Source organism: Lycium barbarum, chromosome 8 (assembly GCF_019175385.1).
Source record: "Lycium barbarum isolate Lr01 chromosome 8, ASM1917538v2, whole genome shotgun sequence".
Taxonomy (NCBI): Eukaryota; Viridiplantae; Streptophyta; class Magnoliopsida; order Solanales; family Solanaceae; genus Lycium; species Lycium barbarum.
In genome coordinates this window covers 128057732-128078044 of record NC_083344.1, presented here as the reverse complement: position 1 = coordinate 128078044, position 20313 = coordinate 128057732, and the positions used below count along the sequence as shown (strand labels likewise).

The 20313-nt window shown below is 35.5% G+C and overlaps 2 protein-coding genes across 3 annotated transcripts; both read left to right on the top strand.

Annotated features, from left to right (window-relative positions):
- The first annotated feature begins 1438 nt into the window (after window positions 1-1438).
- LOC132607307 (glycine-rich RNA-binding protein 2, mitochondrial-like) lies at window positions 1439-4447 on the top strand. 2 transcript variants are annotated; one of them, XM_060321227.1, is made up of 5 exons: window positions 1439-1524; window positions 2443-2583; window positions 2669-2737; window positions 3350-3456; window positions 3725-4447. In XM_060321227.1, exons 2-5 carry the CDS (start codon window positions 2445-2447, stop codon window positions 4220-4222), a joined length of 813 nt encoding a protein of 270 aa, XP_060177210.1. In that variant the 5' UTR covers window positions 1439-1524; window positions 2443-2444; the 3' UTR covers window positions 4223-4447. The 2 variants fall into 2 exon arrangements, with proteins under 2 accessions (XP_060177210.1, XP_060177211.1); XM_060321228.1 differs by having other exon boundaries at window positions 1459-1544.
- Window positions 4448-14401: 9954 nt separating this feature from the next.
- On the top strand, window positions 14402-19973 carry LOC132607306 (leucine-rich repeat protein 1-like). Its single transcript, XM_060321226.1, has 6 exons — window positions 14402-14795; window positions 17518-17589; window positions 17691-17834; window positions 18124-18195; window positions 18277-18348; window positions 19647-19973. The coding sequence occupies exons 1-6, from the start codon at window positions 14575-14577 to the stop codon at window positions 19717-19719; spliced, it is 654 nt and encodes a 217-aa protein (XP_060177209.1). The 5' UTR covers window positions 14402-14574; the 3' UTR covers window positions 19720-19973.
- The last annotated feature ends 340 nt before the right edge of the window (window positions 19974-20313 follow it).

Here is a 20313-nt window from a genome sequence, read left to right as displayed (position 1 = left end):
ACAATAACCAAAAAGTTGACATAGATTATCACGGTATGAAACATTAAGATCTTTTGACATTTACATTTGCAAAGTTAGATATGGGGAAAGAACACATCCCATTATGTGACTAAAGGGATCAAAATTTGCAGGTTTCTAATCTTACAAAATAGAAAGAAAGAAAGAAAGAAGGAAATAAGGAGGACTAGTACTTCTTTATTATACAGATAACACAGGCGAGCAAAGCCAAAAGTGAGAAGGGGTAACGTGTAAGGGGAAGAGTAAATGGGTTCAAAACAGTAAACAAGGTGTGGAAATTGTTTAAAATGGGTTATATAAATTAGGTTTATTTTGAGTCATTTTTTTGCGCAGATTGTCCTTCAAACGTGGGGGTCTTTAATTTTTGTCCCTCAAAACTCGTAAGCTACCGAAGGTAGGGATAATCGTCCAAGTTTTATTGTGAAAGAAAAAAGTCGCCTTGCCACAGCAGACGAGTTGCTTCCTCTGTCGGCGCTGGGGAGCCTTGGTGTCTTAACATACTAAGGTGGTTTTTTCTAAAGAGGCATTGTCCCTTCTATCTATCAACAATTGAATTATGAAACTTTCTCCGCCTTCCTCTTGTAATTGACCCTTTCTTTTATGCTATGCCTATCCATCCGTCAGATTGACATCCAGTCAGGTGAGCGATATCAGCTCCTTTTCTGTGAGATTGGTTTACTTGACCTAATGGTGCAGTAGAACTTGAAGAAGAGGAATAAATATCAGGTCTATAATTTTGACAAAAAGAGGACCGCTATTGGGAAATATCTTCTTGCTGGTCTTTAATTTTTGCCATTTGCCTAAAAAAGTGTTCGAATATACCTCGAGGTTCTGGATTCGAACTCCGGCTTAGTAAAAAAAAATAAAAAAATAATCGCAAGGCTAGGTTCGCGAAACTTAGGCCTTATAAGGCCTAACTTTTGTAGTTCTAAGTTATGCCTAAGGCCTAATTTAGTTATGCTGCAGTTTCAAATTGGGCCTTATAAGGCATAACTTTTATAGTTCTAAGTTATGCCGGACAAGGAATAAAGTAACTAGAAACTATGCCTTACATTTTATTTTTTTTTACTTTGCTGGGATTCTAGAAAAGCCCGAATAGGCTTAATTTTGTCACGAAATCTGCCAAGCTTTTTTTTTTACTGAGCCAGAGTTCGAACCTAGAACCTCGGAATATTTTAGACGAAAGGCAAAAGCTAAAAACCCGCAATTTGAGGGACAAAAATTAAAGACCAGTGCCTTTGAAGGACAATCCGCGCCAAAAAAAAAAAAAAAAAGAGTTCTAAAAGGGTTTCCAGATATAGGAAAAAAAACAATTTGGGCCTGATATGATAATAGTCCATGCAGATTTCAAACGAGCAGGCCCAAACTCCATCTATCGGGTCATGCAGAGCCCAAAGATAGACTTACCCTATTTAATGATCATTTCCGCCCTACTTTCAAAATTACGGCTGGCCACACTATAAACTTCAAAAACACAGCGTTTCTCCTCTTTAAAACTCCTACTAGGTTTGTTCTCTTATTTGTCTGTAAGAAACCCTAATCCATTTTTTCCAGTTATTTTTAGTGTTAAAAACAGGAACTATTAATTAGTTTGCAATGGTTGTATACTTGTATCTATTCTCAATGCTTAAGGAAAGGTGCAAAAGCTATTTGTATATATATTATGTGATTTTTTTTTTGTTACACATATTTTATAAGTTAGGATTCATTCTTATTGGCTTTAATGCAGGGAGGTTTCAAAGTTGTTCAGTGGAATATAAACCCTAAACCCTAAACCCTAAATTACAAATATGACAAAATTTGCTCATTCATTTTTTACTTTTGTCCTGGTGTTTTGTACTCTTTGACAACTAGGGTCAAATAGCTGGAACTTGAATTTTTTAGAAATTCTCAACTTTAAGCATTACGTATGTGTACTAAATTTAACCCTAACGTCCTAATGGGTCATTGATAAATGAACATGCTGGTGTATTGGATAACTCTATAACTAATTTTTTTAACAATCATTAGGGAATGAATCATAGAAGAAATGGTTTATGAAACTGTAAAATTTAAATGATATCTTTTGGTACTAGAAAAAGGCTGTGGAAAGTTGTTTCTCCACCCTCCTCGTTCGTCTTTCCTTGTGAATGAACTGGACCAGTCCTGAAGGAAACTAAAGGTTACTTGGAATGGTCGATTGTCTTGTTTCCCACCCCCACATAAGCTAGAGGTAGTCGACTATTTAGAATAATATTGAGACAAGTTCTTATGTAGCTTAGTTGTTGTGTCACATTTATATATTGTATCAAGCATCAACTGAAAGATTAATCTTGAAGTGTAATTTGATAAACACTATGTTCCCTGATCAAAATCTAATCATGTCATTCACACTTTTACCCTTTTCATCAATTCACTGATACGTGTTGTTCTGCCCCTTTTCAGGAATGGCATTCTTTAGCAAAGCTGGGAACATTCTTAGGCAGGCTGTTAGCAAGCAGCACATCAATCATGAAATATCTGCATCCAAGCCTTCAATTTTTCAACTTATTAGATGCATGTCTTCTTCAAAACTTTTTGTGGGAGGTGCATGTAGTTTCTCTCATGCTAAGCACAGTATTTGTAACATTTCTTCTCATGTCTGCTGAATTCCTCTAGTTTGACAATGTAGGAATCTCATGGAACACGAATGACAACACTCTTCAAGAAGCTTTCAGCAAGTATGGAGAAGTCGTTGAAGGTTTGTCTAATTTAAAGCTATATGTAATTTTTGACTATAGAAGTCAGCCGTCATGCTTGTATAATGTTTACAAATTTTATTTAGAGTCCTTGCAGTTAAATCTGGACTGTTGCAGCCGTGCTTTCTCATGATCACGTGCATTTGCATGCTTGTGCATTGTTTTCATTATTATGCAGATGGTTATTGCACATAATAAAGAGTGTCTGGGCAGAGTTTGAGTAATTTCGAGGAAATTTTTTGACAGTATGGAGTACTTTTTTTAGTAGATGTTCCCTCAACATGAATTTCCAGATCATTTTGTTTCCAAACTCCAGAGGAGGGCCTTAGTGATGGAGTGGCATTTGGTGTATTGCTGGTTGGACTTATCAAAAAAGTAACGTATTGCTGATTGGAATTAGTAAATGAAGTCGCTTCGACCTATGGAAGAATTACTTCTCCATTTTTTTATTTTTTTTTTACTATTTGAAGCTGTATTATAATTCCGTGTATTCATGAGTTACAAATACTTGCTCATTCATATTTGGTCATGTGAACATATCTGTATACGAAGTCATGTGTGTTGGGACACTAATTTCTAGGTGGAATTACTTAAGAAGTTTCAATTTGTTGCAGCAAGAGTCATTTATGATCGCGAGTCTGGAAGGTCTAGGGGATTTGGCTTTGTTACTTTCAATAGTGATGAGGATGCCAGCGCTGCTATCCAGGCTTTGGACCAACAGGTATGTTGGCTTCTCTTTTCTCTGCTGGTGCAGGAATAAAAAGCCATGTGTTTCCTTTGTGTTTGGTTTCGCATGATGGGAACAACTTCAAAGGAATGTTCTTTTATGGTATCTGGCATCGTTTTATCCAGAAACTTGTGTGTTTAAATATGCATGATAGGTTTGTTTGTGGGGACTGAAGAGGGTTATGTTTGCACGTGCCTGTATGCATCCATGCATTTCTGTTTGCTGGTTAGATCATGACAACTAGTTTTTATGCATCTTTCAGGAGCTTGATGGTCGGACGATTAGGGTAAATGTAGCTAATGACAGGACTAGAGGATATGGTGGTGGTGGTGGTGGAGGGTTTGGTGGTGGTTATGGCGGTGGTTATGGTGGTGGCGGTGGTGGTTATGGTGGTGGGGGTAATTATGGAGCCTCTGGTTATGGAGGGGGAGGTAATTATGGAGCTCCTGCTGCTGGTTATGGTGGCAGCGCAGGTGGTGGTGATGCTAATGTTGCTGGTAATTACGGAAGTGGAGAAAACAGTTTCGGCTTTGGGACAGGTGTTGGTAACAACTTTTCAAGTGGTGGCGGCTTTGCCAGCAGTGGAAACACTGATGCTGCAAGCAACAGTTTCACTAGCAGCTTTGGCAGCAGTGATCAACTTGGCACTGACAGTACCAGCAACCAAGCTGAAAGTGGTGATCTTAATAGCCCTGTTGGTGCAGGTGAAGATTACAGGGATGACAATGGGGAGCCCAATGATTATGCCAACAGAGCCTAAAGGTTGTCTTCAAAACCTTCGCTTCCCGATGCTATTGATAAAGGAGAAGAAATCGATGGAAGATGACCTCTCTTCCTTCGATTGTTTAGCAGTTCATCTCTAGCTATATTTCTGACTTCCGTTTTTGTCATGGACTTGAGAATTTTATTCGCATTTTGCTTTTATTTTACCTCGATTTGGATGGTTTATTTTGACAGTATAAGAGCCAAACATTGTGTTAACTAATTTGAAGTATTCCACACCTTTAGGTGCTGAAACTAATTTTATAAACAAATAGTAGTTATATGTTTGGATAAAAGTGTTGAAACTAATTAACTATCGGTTGGTGTGTTTCGTCAGAAGTGTTGAAGCACTTTTTGGGGGGTAAAATCATTGAAATGCCCTTAAAAGGGAATGCAATTAACTGCATGTCATATAGAGACAAGTATTCGATTTTTCTACTGTAGCAAAAAAAAGCCAGTCGAGATTCAGAATATCTATTTACTGGTGTTAACCAAGGACACCATTAATGTAGTCAAATGGTCATTTAAGTGAACAAGTCAGATCACAGATGTATTTGTTCAGAATGTTAGTCAGAAAGCGTCTTCTTATTTCATTTGTTATTCTTATTTTATTGTGTTTCACCCTTAATCTTTCCAGGAGAAAGTTCTCAAGTCATCCTTAAATATTACACTTGTCTTACATTTGTTCCGTTTTATCGATGATCAGTCCATGAAAGCCCTATCATTATTTTCTGTTTCCATATGCCCTCTCTAAGGGGGGTAGCAGGTAGTCCAGTTGGCTCTAACATTTGTCAATTGCCACGGTAGAACTCTGTAGACAAACAAAAGATTCAATTTATCCCTAAATTATCAAACTGGTTTATAATAATTTGAGGTATGCTCCTGAATAATTTTAAAAGGTTCACATCGACTCTTAAACAAGTGAAAAGGTCCAGATGTATCCCTGCATGGCATCAACCATATTAGCCCAATCGGATCAATTCTTCCACGATTAAAAACTGTTAGTAGGAAGGAGTAAGGACATATTTGAGATAAAATATAAGGTGAGGAGGACATATTTGAAATTGTCAAAAATATCCCAAATAGTGGATATCCAAAATATCCCAAAATATCTCAAAATATCTCATGTCTTGTTTCTCTATAAATAGGATGCACAGATGCAATGTTGAAAGAGCAGAAGTAATATAAACTGATATCTCTCTACATATTCTCTCTACATATTTCTTCCGTATATTTACTTTATAGTTATTATTTTATAACACGTTATCAGCACGAGACTCTGTCATCTCGAGCAAATACTTTACAAGCCTCGAAGGTATTGATTTCTTTGTTTTCCATTACTAATGGCAAATCTTTCTAGACGTGAATTTGTAGCCTTAGATATATCCGGCAATAGCTATATGTCTTGGATTCTTGATGCCGAGATTCACCTTAATGCGATGGGTCTGGAAGACACCATCAAAGATAAAAACGAGGCATCAAATCAAAACCGTGCTAAGGCAATGATATTCCTCCGCCATCATCTTGATGAGAATTTAAAAATGGAATATGTCACGGTTAAAGATCCTCTTACGCTGTGGAATGATCTGAAAGATAGATATGATCACCTGAAGATGGTCATACTTCCACAAGCACGTTTTGATTGGCTCCATTTAAGGTTCCAAGATTTTAAATCTGTTAAGGCATACAATTCTACTATGTTTAAAATTATTTCTCAATTGAAATTATGTGGTGAAAATATTACTGATCTTGATATGTTGGAGAAAACATTCTCCACTTTTCCTGCCTCGAGTATGCTCCTGCAGCAGCAATACCGAGAGATGAAGTTCAAAAAATATTCTGATCTAATCTCACATCTTCTAGTGGCTGAACAACATAATGAATTACTGATGAAAAATCATGAAAGCCGACCCACTGGTACTGCCCCATTCCCTGAAGTGAATGAGGCAAATTTTCGCCATTCTAGGCGTGGAAGAGGTCGTGGCCCCAGTCGTGGTCATGGTCGTGGTCGAGGAAGGAATTTTAATCATGATTCTCGTTTTGCACCATATAATACCCTTCAGCACCAACAGTGTAAAAGGAAGGATGAAAAGCATGAAGTTGTGCAAAAGAAAAATTCAGAAAATAATTGCTTCCGATGTGGAGGAAGAGGGCACTGGTCACGTACCTGTCGTACGCCAAAGCACCTTGTTGAGCTATATCAAGCCTCCCTCAAAAGGGCAGAAAAGGATGCCGAAGCAAATTTTATTTCTGAAGATAATGTTGAGCCCATGCATCTAGATGTGGCAGATTTCTTTGAACTCCCTGAAGGGAAAATAAATCATCTGATCGGTGATGGATCTGTATTAACTTAGATATTTCATACATGTCATTTGTATTATCTAATGTGGTTATGTTTCCATATATATATAATAAAGTGTGTGAAATACTTTGTCTAATCAAAATATCTACTTCGATGTTTACTTTGCCTATTCTTTCGTTTTGAAGAATATATGGAAAATCCTCAAATATTATTTGGATCAATGACAAATCATGAAGATATTTGTGTGATTGATAGTGGAACAACGCATGCTATATTCAAAGATGAGAAATACTTTTCTCAATTGCGTAGAAAAAGGGGAAATATTAATACAATTTCTGGCAATTCGAAATTAATTGAAGGCTCCGGAAGAGCTACTATATTTCTACCTAAGGGGACGAAACTTGTTATAGAAGATGCACTATTCTCTTCTAGATCCCTAAGAAACTTGTTGAGTTTCAAAGATATCCGCCGTAATGGGTATCACGTTGAGACATTAAATGAAACAAATGATGAATATCTTATCATTACAAAGAATGTCTCCGGCCAGAAATGTGTTTTGGAGAAATTACCAACTTTGTCTTCTGGCCTGTACTATGCAGAAATTAGTACAATGGAAGCACACTCAATCGTAAACCAGAAGTTTAACGATTCAGGAACTTTTGTGCTTTGGCATGACCGAATGGGTCATCCTGGATCAATAATGATGAGACGAATTATTGAAAATTCAAAAGGGCATCCACTTAAGAACCTGAAGATTCTTGAAAGTAGTGAGTTTTCATGTGTCGCTTGTCATCAGGGCAAATTGATAACCAGGCCATCACCAATGAAAGTTGACATTGAATCCCCTGCTTTTCTAGATCGTATACATGGGGATATATGTGGACCTATTCACCCATCTTGTGGGTCATTCAGATATTTTATGGTTCTAATAGATGCGTCTTCGAGATGGTCTCATGTGTGCCTCATATCGTCTCGCAACCTGGCGTTTGCGAAATTATTGGCACAAATAATACGCTTAAGGGCACACTTCCCAGATTATCCTATAAAGGCTATACGTCTTGATAATGCTGGAGAATTTACATCCCAAGCTTTTGATGATTATTGTTTATCAGTTGGGATAAAGGTTGAACATCCTGTAGCACATGTTCATACCCAAAATGGCCTTGCTGAGTCATTTATTAAGCGTGTGCAATTGATAGCAAGACCATTACTTATGAAAACACGGTTGCCTACAACCGTCTGGGGTCATGCTATTTTACATGCAGCATCTCTTGTTCGTCTTAGACCGACTCATTATAATAAATACTCCCCGTCACAATTAGTGTTTGGTCATGAACCAAATATTGCTCATCTCCGAATCTTTGGCTGTGCTGTATATGTGCCTGTAGCACCACCACAACGCACTAAGATGGGCCCCCAAAGAAGGTTAGGAATATATGTTGGGTTTGAATCACCCTCCATTATTCGCTATCTTGAGCCATTGACGGGAGATTTATTCACTGCCCGATTTGCAGATTGTCGATTTGATGAAACAAATTTTCCACAATTAGGGGGAGAGAGAAAAGAAATCAAAAGAGAAATTGCGTGGAGAGTTCCATCACTATCTCATTTTGATCCACGTACCCCTATATGTGAGCAGGAGATCCAGAAGATCATCCACTTACAGAAAATAGCAAATCAAATGCCAGATGGATTTACTGATTTGAAAAGAATAACTAAGTCGCATATCCCTGCAGAGAATGTGCCTATTCGAATTGATGTTCCAAAGGGACAATCTACTAGTGTCATAGCCTCTGAATCTCATCCACGCCTGAAGCGTGGTAGGCCATTGGGCTCCAAGGATAAAAATCCAAGAAAAAGAAATACAAACAATGATCAGAATGACACTATGAAAGGATCTCATGAAGAGATTCAAGATCTGATTAATTCTGATATTCCTGAAGAAATCAGCAAACCCGAGACTTTAGTGAGTGAAGAACTATATCGTTCGAAAATTGTGGTGAATAGTGTTTTTGCATATAATGTTGCACTAAATATTATAAAGGGCAGTGAGGATCAGGAACCTCAATCTGTCGGAGAATGTCGACGAAGATATGATTGGCCAAAATGGCAAGAAGCAATTCAATCAGAATTGAATTCACTTGCTAAACGTGAGGTTTTTGGACCTGTAGTCCAAACGCCTAATGGTGTAAAACCAGTTGGTCACAAATGGGTCTTTATACGGAAAAGAAATGAGAGAAATGAAATTGTGCGATACAAAGCACGCCTTGTTGCACAAGGATTCTCTCAAAGACCCGGCGTCGACTATGAAGAAACATATTCACCAGTTATGGATGCTATAACATTTCGATACCTCATGGGTTTAGCTGTCTATGAAACCCTTGAAATACATCTTATGGATGTGGTTACAGCTTATCTTTATGGTTCACTTGATAATGAAATTTATATGAAAATTCCTGAAGGATATAAAATGCCTGAAGCATTTGGTTTAAAGTCTCGGGAAATGTATTCAATCAGATTACAAAGATCATTATATGGTTTAAAACAATCAGGGCGTATGTGGTATAATCGCCTAAGTGAGTACTTGATAAATGAAGGATATATAAATGATGCCATTTGTCCATGTGTTTTTATTAAGAAAACAAAATCAGGGTTCATTATACTTGCTGTTTATGTTGATGACATAAACCTCATTGGAACTCCAGAAGAGCTCCAAAAGGCGATTGAATATTTGAAGAAAGAATTTGAGATGAAAGATCTCGGAAAGACAAAACTCTGTCTTGGTCTGCAAATTGAACATTTCGCAAAAGGGATCTTTATCCATCAATCTGCCTATACTGAGAAAGTTTTAAATCGGTTTTACATGGACAATTCGCATCCTTTAAGTACTCCTATGGTTGTTCGCTCACTTGAAGTGAGCAAAGATCCGTTCCGACCTCAGGAAGAAAACGAAGAGCTACTTGGTCCTGAAGTACCATATCTTAGTGCAATAGGTGCACTTATGTATCTTGCTAATGCTACAAGACCTGACATAGCATTTTCTGTTAATTTGCTAGCAAGATATAGCTCTTCTCCTACACGGAGGCATTGGAACGGGATTAAGCATATATTGCGATATCTGAAGGGAACTAGCGATATGGGTCTGTTTTATACTAACAAAGGTAGTACAGATCTTGTTGGTTATGCAGATGCAGGTTATTTATCTGATCCACATAAAGCTCGATCTCAAACGGGCTATCTGTTTACATGCGGAGGTACTGCTATATCATGGCGATCGACCAAGCAGTCCATTGTTGCTACTTCTTCAAATCATGCTGAGATAATCGCTATTCATGAAGCAAGTAGAGAATGTGTGTGGTTGAGATCAGTGATACATTTCATCAGAGAAAGATGTGGCTTGAAGTGTGATACAAAAATACCCACAGTATTATATGAAGATAATGCTGCATGCATAGCTCAATTAAAAGGAGGTTTCATAAAAGGAGATAGAACAAAGCACATTTCACCAAAGTTATTTTTCACACATGATCTCCAGAAGAATGGTGATATTGATGTGCAACAAATCCGTTCAAGTGACAATCCTGCAGATTTGTTCACTAAATCTTTGCCAACTTCAACTCTTGAGAAGATGATATTCAAGATTGGAATGCGAAGACTCCGACATCTGAATCTTGGTCTTCGTCAGGGGGAGTGAAATACGTGTTGTACTCTTTTTCCCTTAACCAAGTTTTGTCCCATTGGGTTTTCTTGGTAAGGTTTTTAATGAGGCAACTCTCAAAGCGTATTATTAGATATGCGCACTCTTTTTCCTTCATTAGGACTTTTTCCCACAGGGTTTTTTTTCTAATAAGGTTTTAACGAGACACATCATCTATTAATGGATATCCAAGGGGGAGTGTCAAAAATATCCCAAATAGTGGATATCCAAAATATCCCAAAATATCTCAAAATATCTCATGTCTTGTTTCTCTATAAATAGGATGCACAGATGCAATGTTGAAAGAGCAGAAGTAATATAAACTGATATCTCTCTACATATTCTCTCTACATATTTCTTCCGTATATTTACTTTATAGTTATTATTTTATAACAGAAATAAAATATAAGGTGAGGACTTTTTATGAACCGACAGGTAAAAGGAGGACAAATGCAAAATAAATCACAGACGTTGGGGGTACATTTGACATTCTTTTTATTATATTCAACTAAACATAGGGTCTAGGGAGAGTCATTATACCTATTAAAAAGTTGATGGTTAATACAACTGCTTATTATAGTGAGTAGAGACTTCGGTTAGGTGTAGCTTTATGATTAATGTTGTAATAATTATGCGCTTGTAAAGCTCAAATTAGTATAAAATATAAAATGTTTTAGGCAAGCTGGAAGAGGCAAAATGTGGTGTCTAATATCTTACTATGAAGTCACAATTTCAAAATTTCTATGGCATAGAACCCTCCTTGGATGGAAAATAGCAACGTACTCAAGACTTGTTAGTTTTTCTTCACCAATTAGTCAGATTTACTAATTCTTTTTAGAAGAAAATTATTTCCGACTTAATAGATTTTCTTCACCAATCAGTCACGCTTATTAGTTCTTAAAAAAATTATTTCAGACTTTTTTTGGCATCTTTATTTATTTAAAAAATCTATAGAAATCAAATAAAAGCTTAAAATGTACATGTTTGATAAGATAGAGGCAACATCTTAAGGAACCACCACCGAGATTGTGGTGGGATGGATAAACTCCCTCCGCCCTTAATTTGAGGTCTCGAACTCAAGCCTGAAAATGAAAAAACTCAAGATGACTTCGCCTTTATAAACCCGCAGTGCGAATCTTGATTAGTCGAATCAGTAGTTTCGGATACCATATGATTATAAAGGAAAAAAAAAATCTTAAGGAACCATCATTAAGTGGTGTGGTCAGATGGATGAGATCGTTTCATTCTTACCCAGTGGTCTCGTGTTCGAACCGAACACTGGAGTGAAAAAACTCTTGTAGAGACGGTTCCGTTTATGTACCCTATGCAACACAAATCTCTATTAATCAGATCAATAAGTTTTGGATACCAAAATAATTATGCCAAAGAAACCTACCAGTCAACAAAATTAAATTCTATGGGTTTTCATGATGGAAATTTGGTAGATGCTTTATTGACCCTTTGGTCTTGGCCTCCAATTTGGACCAAGAAATAAATAATGTTAGTACATAGGTTGAGAGATTGACGGGTTAATGAATTTGATAGTAAAATACACGTTAAAGAAAATGGGACCATCAATTTGGAAAGAACCACAAAGTATATTTATATCAAAGTTGACTTGGAAAAAAAATCCAGCATGATTCGGTCTTCCAAACACACTAAAATCAAAGGAAAAAGCCAAATCACTAACTAATGCTTTCAAATCATAAACAGTAATTTAACGTAGTGCTTAGGGTACTTATTCTTTTCCTTTTTGCAAGCACCCAAAATAAAAGTGATGGAATCGTTTTAAATACGTCTGAATAATTTGGTTGAAGTTTGAAAAAATGGTATTCAACTTAAAATTGATAATTACTATTTAGAAGATGAAAGTGTATTTGACTATGTATTTGATACGAAAAAGAGTTGAAGATCTAAGGGGAAAAAGTGACTACATTTTACCTGAAATACTTTTCTAACACATAATTTACTTGTATTTTGACTTTTAAGATATATATAAATAGGAGAACATGTACAAGTAAATAGAGGTAAATTCAAGATTTTTAAGCTATGGTCTCTGTATATAATTTTCTATTTATCAAATTCTGAATAAATTATTTATTCATGTTAAATAAATAATTTAATATAAACTTAGGATTTGAGGTGAAATAATTAAGTTCTGGCGAACCAATAACTATATCGGTGAATTATTTGAGCAGTTTATGACATACTGCAATATTTATCTATATCTATAAATAATATCTTAAAATATAGTAAATTATTTTTCCTTTTTTTTTGAAGGGGAGAAGGGCTCTTTAGAAGTTAACTGACGTGACAAAAGCTAATAATTGGTCCTTCTTGGTAACACATAGCAAATTTTGTTTTCACTACGAACCAATTATAGTCAAACTCATTTCTTGTACCGCAATCTAATGATCCTTTCCTCTTAAATCCATAAAAGAACAGATAATTTTTTTTATAAAGTACTCTTTCTATCCTATTATTAGTTTCAGGTATATGTGAAAGAAAATTCAAAATGTTGAGAAATTCGATTTCTACATTATGCCTTTAATCTTTGCAATATAAATAATATGTCCTTTATAAACTTTATTTAATTTTATAATTTTTTTATAAGAGATTTTCATTTTTTACACATAAGAGATTTGAAAAAATCATTTTCTTCTATCAAATTATAAGAGCGCAAGAGATCCTATTTTCACAATATAATATGTCTTTTTAAAGCCTTTGGGAGAAATGAATTTTTGGTCATTTACAATCTTTTTTAGTTTTATGACCTTTTTACAAGAGATCTTCATTGTTTACACATAAGAGATCTGAAAAAAAAAACACATAAGAGATCTGAAAAATATATTTTCTTCTATTTAAATTGTAAGAGGCCAAGAGATCCTATTTCCTCCTTTTTAAACCATCAAGGTGACATAGTTTTATCCATATTAAGATGAACAGAGTTCAAACGAAGTAAAATTAATTATTAAAATTGTATACATATTCATTTCGTTTAGAATTGAGTCTTGAGTCTTGATTGTATTTTATTTAATTTTCACTTTAACCATTCTTTGGTCAAGATTCACTGATTCAATTAATTTAAATTCACATTGATAATGACTATGCTTATTATCGGACATACACTCGAGATTCATTTAAGTGACGATATGCAATTGTTATTCAAATAATACAACACCTTTTTATTAAGATTAACCATCCGATATTGTTTTATCAGCATACTAAGAAAAAAAAAAATAGGTCCACACACGTGCAATGCACGTGCGAGGGAAAAAAAAACGGCATACTAATAGAATAAATTGCTCTTTATTTAAAAGTTTTCCATTCTTGAGACTCGAATTTTGTATGTCTGATTATGGGTAAAGAAATTTCAATCTTATTGCCAAACTTCATCAAAATAATACTACATACATAATAAAATGATATGTGACAACCATTCAAACAAGGTGCAAATCTCGTGGCGACATTCTAACACTATCATGCAAATCTCGTGGCGACAGTCTAACACTATAATAGTAAAGGTAATACTTTATTAATTAACAGTTACTGTGAATAATTTCCTTTAAAATTACTTGATGATGTAAGGAATTATGTACACCTCCGACAGTGTACATAGAACTCATCAGATTTACATGATCGTGTTAGACTGTCGCCTCGAGATTTACATGATAGTGTTATATTGTCACCACGAAATTTGCACCTTGTTTGAATAATGGTCCTTACATATCGTTTTATGTACACTATAATAGAAAAGGTAATACTTTATTAATTAAAAAAAATTGTGGATAATTATCTTTAAAATTACCCGATGTGTAAGAAATTATGTACATCAGCAGTGTACAAAACTTAAACTCAAAAAATAAAGCATAGGAATATGGAGTAGTTACTCCTTCTGTCCCAATTCATAGGATACACTTTCATTTTTAGTCATTCCAAAAAAGAATGATACATTTGCTTATTTGATAACAAATTAACTTTAAACATTACCTTTTACGCTTAACGAGATTAATTTATAACTACACATATATCTTTAGCTTATTTTAGATCATAAGATTAAAAATCTTCCATTATTTTATAAACTCTGTAGCTAATTATAAATTTTATGTCCAGTCAAACTATACCGCATAAATTGAGACGGAGGGAGTAATAAATAGAGAAAGGTAAGGTAAGTGGAAAGTAGAAGAGATTCCCTAAACGCACCCACCACCAAGCTCTTCTCATTCCCAAAACCGATCCTTTAACTCCCCCACTTTCCCCTTTTTTTTCTTCTTCTTCCTCCTCTTGTCCAAACAAATCCCTACAAAAATCTAAGCAAAACCCAACAATTTTCTTGCTTGTGAGTATAACCATGGCAACCCATAGTTCATTCTTGAAATCATGGAGTTTTTTGGGAGTTGTAGTTGTTCTAGCTGTGTGTGTAAAGGGAAATTCAGAAGGGGATGCTTTGTATGCACTTCGTAGGAGCTTATCTGACCCGGAAAACGTGCTCCAGAGCTGGGATCCGAATCTTGTTAATCCCTGTACTTGGTTTCATGTTACATGTAATGGTGATAGTCATGTTACTCGTGTGTAAGTCCTAAAAATTTAATCTTTTTTTTTTTTTCTTGTTTTTGTGTTAAGTGCTTGTTTGGGGTGTTGTTACTTTTGGGAAATTGGTTGATTTGTATGTATGTGTACACACAGTTACAATTATTTGTTTTAAAGAATTAATAAGCAAATCTTTTTAACCCTTGTACCTGGTTTCATGTCACTTGTAATGGAGATAATCACGTCACTCGTGTGTAGGTGTAAAAAATTTCATCTTTTTATTTGTTTTTGGGTTAAATCTTGTTTGGGTGTTGTTATTTGTGGGAAATTGGTTGATTTGTATGTTTGTGTTTGTATTATGTATGTGTACACACAGTTACAATTATTTGTTTTAAATAATTGACCTAAATAACCGAATCTTGTTAATCCTTGTACCTGGTTTCATGTCACTTGTAATGGAGATAATCATGTCACTCGTGTGTAAGTCCTAAAAATTTAATTTTTTTAATTTGATTTTGGGTTAAATACTTGTTTGGGGTGTTGTTATTTTTGGGAATTGATTTGTATGTTTGTGTTTGTATTTATGTATGTATACACACACTTTCATTTTCTTTTTGTTGTTCTGGTTTGGGTGTTCTGTTAATTTTGGGAAAATTAGTCGATTTATGTGATTGTCTTTGTATTATGTATGTGTACACACAGTTAAGAATTTTTTGGCATATTATTCTTATTGTGGTTAGAGATTTGTATGACAGTTTAGTTTAGTGATAAGCCTGAGATTTAGAGTTCGAGAATCATTAAAAGAAAAAATTATGAGTATTGGTGTAAGGTCTGCATACACGCCACCCTTCCCAGACCCCACTTGTGGGAATACACTGGGTACGTTGTCGTTATTGTTGTATGAGTATTGGAATGAAATGGATTATGGGTCCAAATATAGCAGGATTTATATATAGAGAGGATTTGTTGTTATTGGTTAGTCGATTTGTGAGTTTGAAGTTTGTTTTATTTGTGTTATTCATTCTGGGCTTATTGAGATAGTAAAAAATTTAAGCTTTCACTTGACTTTCTAGCTGACAAGTCTTAGTTTTGAAATTAGTAGCAAGCTTATTCCTTTTTCCAAGGGAAACAAGTGTCGGTATTACTTTGGTTTAACATACTCGAGGTTCCTTGTCTTAATGTGTACTCTATGATCTATATGCTAAAGGTGGAGACATGTGGTTTATTAGTGATCTTTGTCGTTGTTATGTTTCTGATCTCACGTGGTTGCACTTTTTGTAATATTTAGGAGATTTTGTCCGTTTTAAAGTGTGGCAAACATTTAAACTTACTCCCTCCGTCTCAATTTGTTTGTCTTAGTTACTATTTACAGTGAAAGAAGATATTTTTTTACCATAATTTTTTCAAATACTTTCTAAATATTTTGAATTGTTAACTAATGCGACTTATAGTACGTTTTAGTCCCTACTTTTTATGTAGTTTCTAAAAAAGTTAAATTCTATTTCAAAAAAATTGAAGATTCTATATCTGAATTCACACTGAAAATTAGTGAATTCACACCGAAAATTAGTTAGTTTGGCTCTCGTACTCCGAATCAAGCCACATAAATTGAAGCGGAGGGAGTAGTTGATTGGTGACGGTGTTTCTATAAGGTATTACTGACGTTTTGTGAAATGTTGGAGCAAGCATGATCATTTATTGGCAAAATTTTAGATGTTTATGAATGATTGTATAGAGTTGCATTTCTTGTATATATGTGATCTTGGAACACTTGATGTTACTGGGTGGATTTTTATATTGATTGGGCTCCTTATTGATACATAACACTTAACAGATGATTTATGAAATGAGAATGAGATGCAAACTAATATATTGAGATGCAAAAACCCTTCTTATATCCTCATTACCATGATGTCTTCCACATATTTAAAAAGCTTGAGGTACTCAGTTTGACGTTCCTTGTGTACGAAGAATCATATCAATTTCAAACCGGAAGTTATTCTATCCTGAGACGAGCAGTAGCTATAACAAATAATTCCTTTCTAATAGTTGTGACATGCGTTGTTTGGCCATGAGAATTATTCACTTTTTCCGGAACAATTTTTCACTTTATTTCAAAGTCAGCGTTTGGTTATAAAAATTTCCAAATCCAACTTGGAGCTGGATTCCAAATCTGGAAAGTTCCAAACTTGTTTTCCAACTCCATCTTCATAAATTCCAAATAAAGACCCGCAAGGGTGGCTCAGTTGGTTGAGCACGGGGCTTTCATAATGGAGGTCTCAGGTTCAAAACCCCCTGCCTACGACAGCAGGGGATTTGCCTTCTGGGTCAAGCTCGTCGCACCGGCTTGTCTAGTGCGGGTTACCTCTCTTATGTGATTTGCGAGCTATGGCACAGGAGCTGGGTTTACCCTGTGCGCACCCGTAGGGTAGCGGCTGCGGGTTCCCATGTCATCAAAAAAAAAAAAATCCAAATAAAGTGCTCTCTTCTGTGCTTTGCAAAAAGTATAACCAAACACAACTCCAACTTCATAAATTCCAAATAAAGTGAAAAATGTTTGAAATCTATGGCCAAAACGCCTACTAAAATTTCTGAAATAAACTTGTTTTGTCTAAGATCAAACTTTCATGTCTCCTCCTATGTATTCTCTGCTGGTTAATGGAATAAATTTTCTTTTATCTCTCCCTCCCTCTCTCTTATACGTGTCCCCCCCTCTTCCACAAAGAAAAGTCTGAAATATATCAGGGTGTTAATGTTTCTGCAGGGACCTCGGCAACTCAAATTTATCTGGTCATTTGGTACCTGAGCTTGGAAAGCTTGAACATCTACAGTATTTGTGAGTAATTATTTAAACTCTTAAATTGACTTGCCATTTCTTGTCAATGGCTATTGGTTTTCAAGGAGTCATAACCATAATTTAATTGTTTGTTGCTTCAGGGAGCTTTACAAAAATAATATTCAGGGAACCATCCCTAAAGAGCTCGGTAACTTGAAGAACCTTATTAGTCTGGATCTGTACAACAACAAAATTTCAGGGACAATTCCTACTTCACTGGGAAAGTTGAAAAAACTCGTTTTCCTGTAAGTTATCCTTTGCGATGTTTCCCAAATTTTTCCAGTCATACTTTTTACATATCAGGGGGAAATGAAAAAGAAGGCTACTATTCTGCTTCTTGGGCAGCCCACAGAGTTCCCTTTTCTTTTTTGACACAAATATTCAGTTTCAGTTTGGCCTTAAATTAGTTAGTGAGGTCCTGAGTGAACCCCCCTCCCTTCCTTATTGTAAATACCCAAGCACATATGCTTGTAGTGAATTGATTATTGCACAATCCTCTTATGTTGATTGAAAGTTTCTTATCTAATCTATCAGGCGTATGAATGATAATAAGCTAACAGGACCAATCCCAAGAGAACTTGCTAGTGTTTCTAGCCTGAAAGTTGTGTAAGTACATATTCTTTGCTTGTGTTATTATCATCATTCTTATGCGAAATAGATTTTAACTTTCTGCATTCTTTCTTCTAGGGATGTCTCAAATAACGATTTGTGTGGCACAATTCCCACTTCTGGTCCATTTGAGCATATTCCACTGAACAAGTAAGATTTCCTTTTATATCCTATACAAGTATTGTCTTCGAAATCGAACTTTAGGAGTATTGACAATGGTGCAAATAGTAATTGTGTCTCTGTATGCTTTATGCTATCAAGTACACCTTTAAAAAGGATTCCCAATCAAAATAAAGTATACCTCTAAAAACAGCTATCATCTTGATTTCCATTCATCCAAGTTAAATTTGAACTTCATATTTTGGACTTGTGGAAGGATTAGGTGAATGATATTGGAAACGGTGACTTCTAATTTTTATTTTTTTGAAATAAGAAAACTTATTTGAAAAGGATTTGGATATGTGACCTTCTATCTCAGAACAGTTATATTGATTTGTTGGGAGGCCTGAAATAACACCTAATTGAAGAGAGTATATACTAACCAAAAAGAGTTTCAAGATTTCCAGTTATTTCAATTAACATTATGGTTGGTACCAATTCAAGCTATACACAAGATACCTTTGACTCCCATTTACTTCAAACCCAAAGGTAGCCCAATTGTATTTTTAGATATGCTAATTATATCTGCAACTCAAATCAATTAAGATGCTTTGTGGTTTGTTTCTCACTTTTTGTTTATCCTTTGGCTCCTTAATTCCCTCATTTCCATAGTTATTTGTATTAGATTTTATTATTATTTGGGGAAAGATGTGTTAAGAGTAAAAAAGGGGGAAAATGAGGTGCTGGAAAAATAAATAAAGCAAGACAAGCAGATGAATAAACTTTTGCAGTATATGTTTGAGGAAGCAATTGTGCTCTCGAATATAGTAAAGGAGACTACGTGTTCCCGGTGCTGCCCATGTGTCATATGTGGAGCCTTATCTGTGTACCCTTTAGGCTATGTATATTCTTTTTTATGACCGAGATACCCATCTAGGGCCAAACCTTAGGACCAACCGCAGCCTTCGAAACTTGGAGATAATGGGCCCGCCTGTCTACCCTTCTCTTATGTTGATCGGACTTTTCGAAAATGTTGTCGCATCCATGTTGGATCCTCCAAAAGTGCACTATTTTGGAGGATCCAAGACACACCCTCACGCATTTTTGAAGAGTCCGAGCACCATAGCGCTTCTCCACTTAAATACCAGGCTTAGTTTGCATGGTGTAGGCTCAAACTTGTGACCTTAGTCACAAGTCCCTCATCTTTGCCACCTGAACTAAGTACTCGGGGCTTGCGCTATGGATAGTCTTATACCAGTTGTTCTTCCTGTTGCGCTATGATTCCTCTATAAGATTACAGTATCCTAGTTGATTGTTTCTGATGAGTTCACTAAACTTCTAATTTGCAGCTTCGAGCACAATCCTCGACTTGAAGGTCCAGAGTTGTTGGGACTCGCCAGCTACGACACCAACTGCTCTTAGAAACTTGATGAATAGGTTCACTAGAACTGCCACTTTTTGTGGAAGTTAACATATTCCCCTCCCCTGAATGTTGGTTATTGTTGTACTTACTGTGTGTCCAAGTTGTTGCAACTCTAAGCAAAGATATGATGATGTATGTAAGTTATTAGTAAGTTAATGAATGTGCGTAAAGCGGTCGCTATATATACTGCTACCAACTGTTAAAAGTATTTCATATTTCAATGTCTAATGAAATGGTTCAGTGGGTTTAGAAAGGTCTATTTGCTACTGTTACACTGCTAGAGGTTGTTTGGTGAGCCGGAACCAAAATGACCCAAAAAAAAAACATTTTGAACCAAAATACCTCAACAAAAAAAAATGTTACAAAACTACCTCTAGCGCAGTATTTTACTGCGCTAAAGCACTTAACCGTAACGGCCCCGTTAAGTGCTTTAGCGCAGTATTTTATTGCGCTAAAGGAATTTTTCTATCACCTATAGCGCTGTAAAATACTGCGTTATAGGACACCATCATTTTTCAAAAACAGTCTCTTATTACATTTTCACTCCTATTTACATAGTTTAGCCGTATATTAATCATGCTTTGAGACTCTGG

Coding starts and splice junctions, on each gene's coding strand:
- LOC132607307 (XM_060321227.1), top strand. CDS start 2,445: ATGGCATTCTTTAGCAAAGCTGGGAACATTCTTAGGCAGGCTGTTAGC. Junction 2,738..3,349: donor GTATGGAGAAGTCGTTGAAG/GTTTGTCTAATT, acceptor AATTTGTTGCAG/CAAGAGTCATTTATGATCGC. Junction 3,457..3,724: donor TCCAGGCTTTGGACCAACAG/GTATGTTGGCTT, acceptor TGCATCTTTCAG/GAGCTTGATGGTCGGACGAT.
- LOC132607306 (XM_060321226.1), top strand. CDS start 14,575: ATGGCAACCCATAGTTCATTCTTGAAATCATGGAGTTTTTTGGGAGTT. Junction 14,796..17,517: donor GATAGTCATGTTACTCGTGT/GTAAGTCCTAAA, acceptor ATGTTTCTGCAG/GGACCTCGGCAACTCAAATT. Junction 18,196..18,276: donor GTTTCTAGCCTGAAAGTTGT/GTAAGTACATAT, acceptor TCTTTCTTCTAG/GGATGTCTCAAATAACGATT.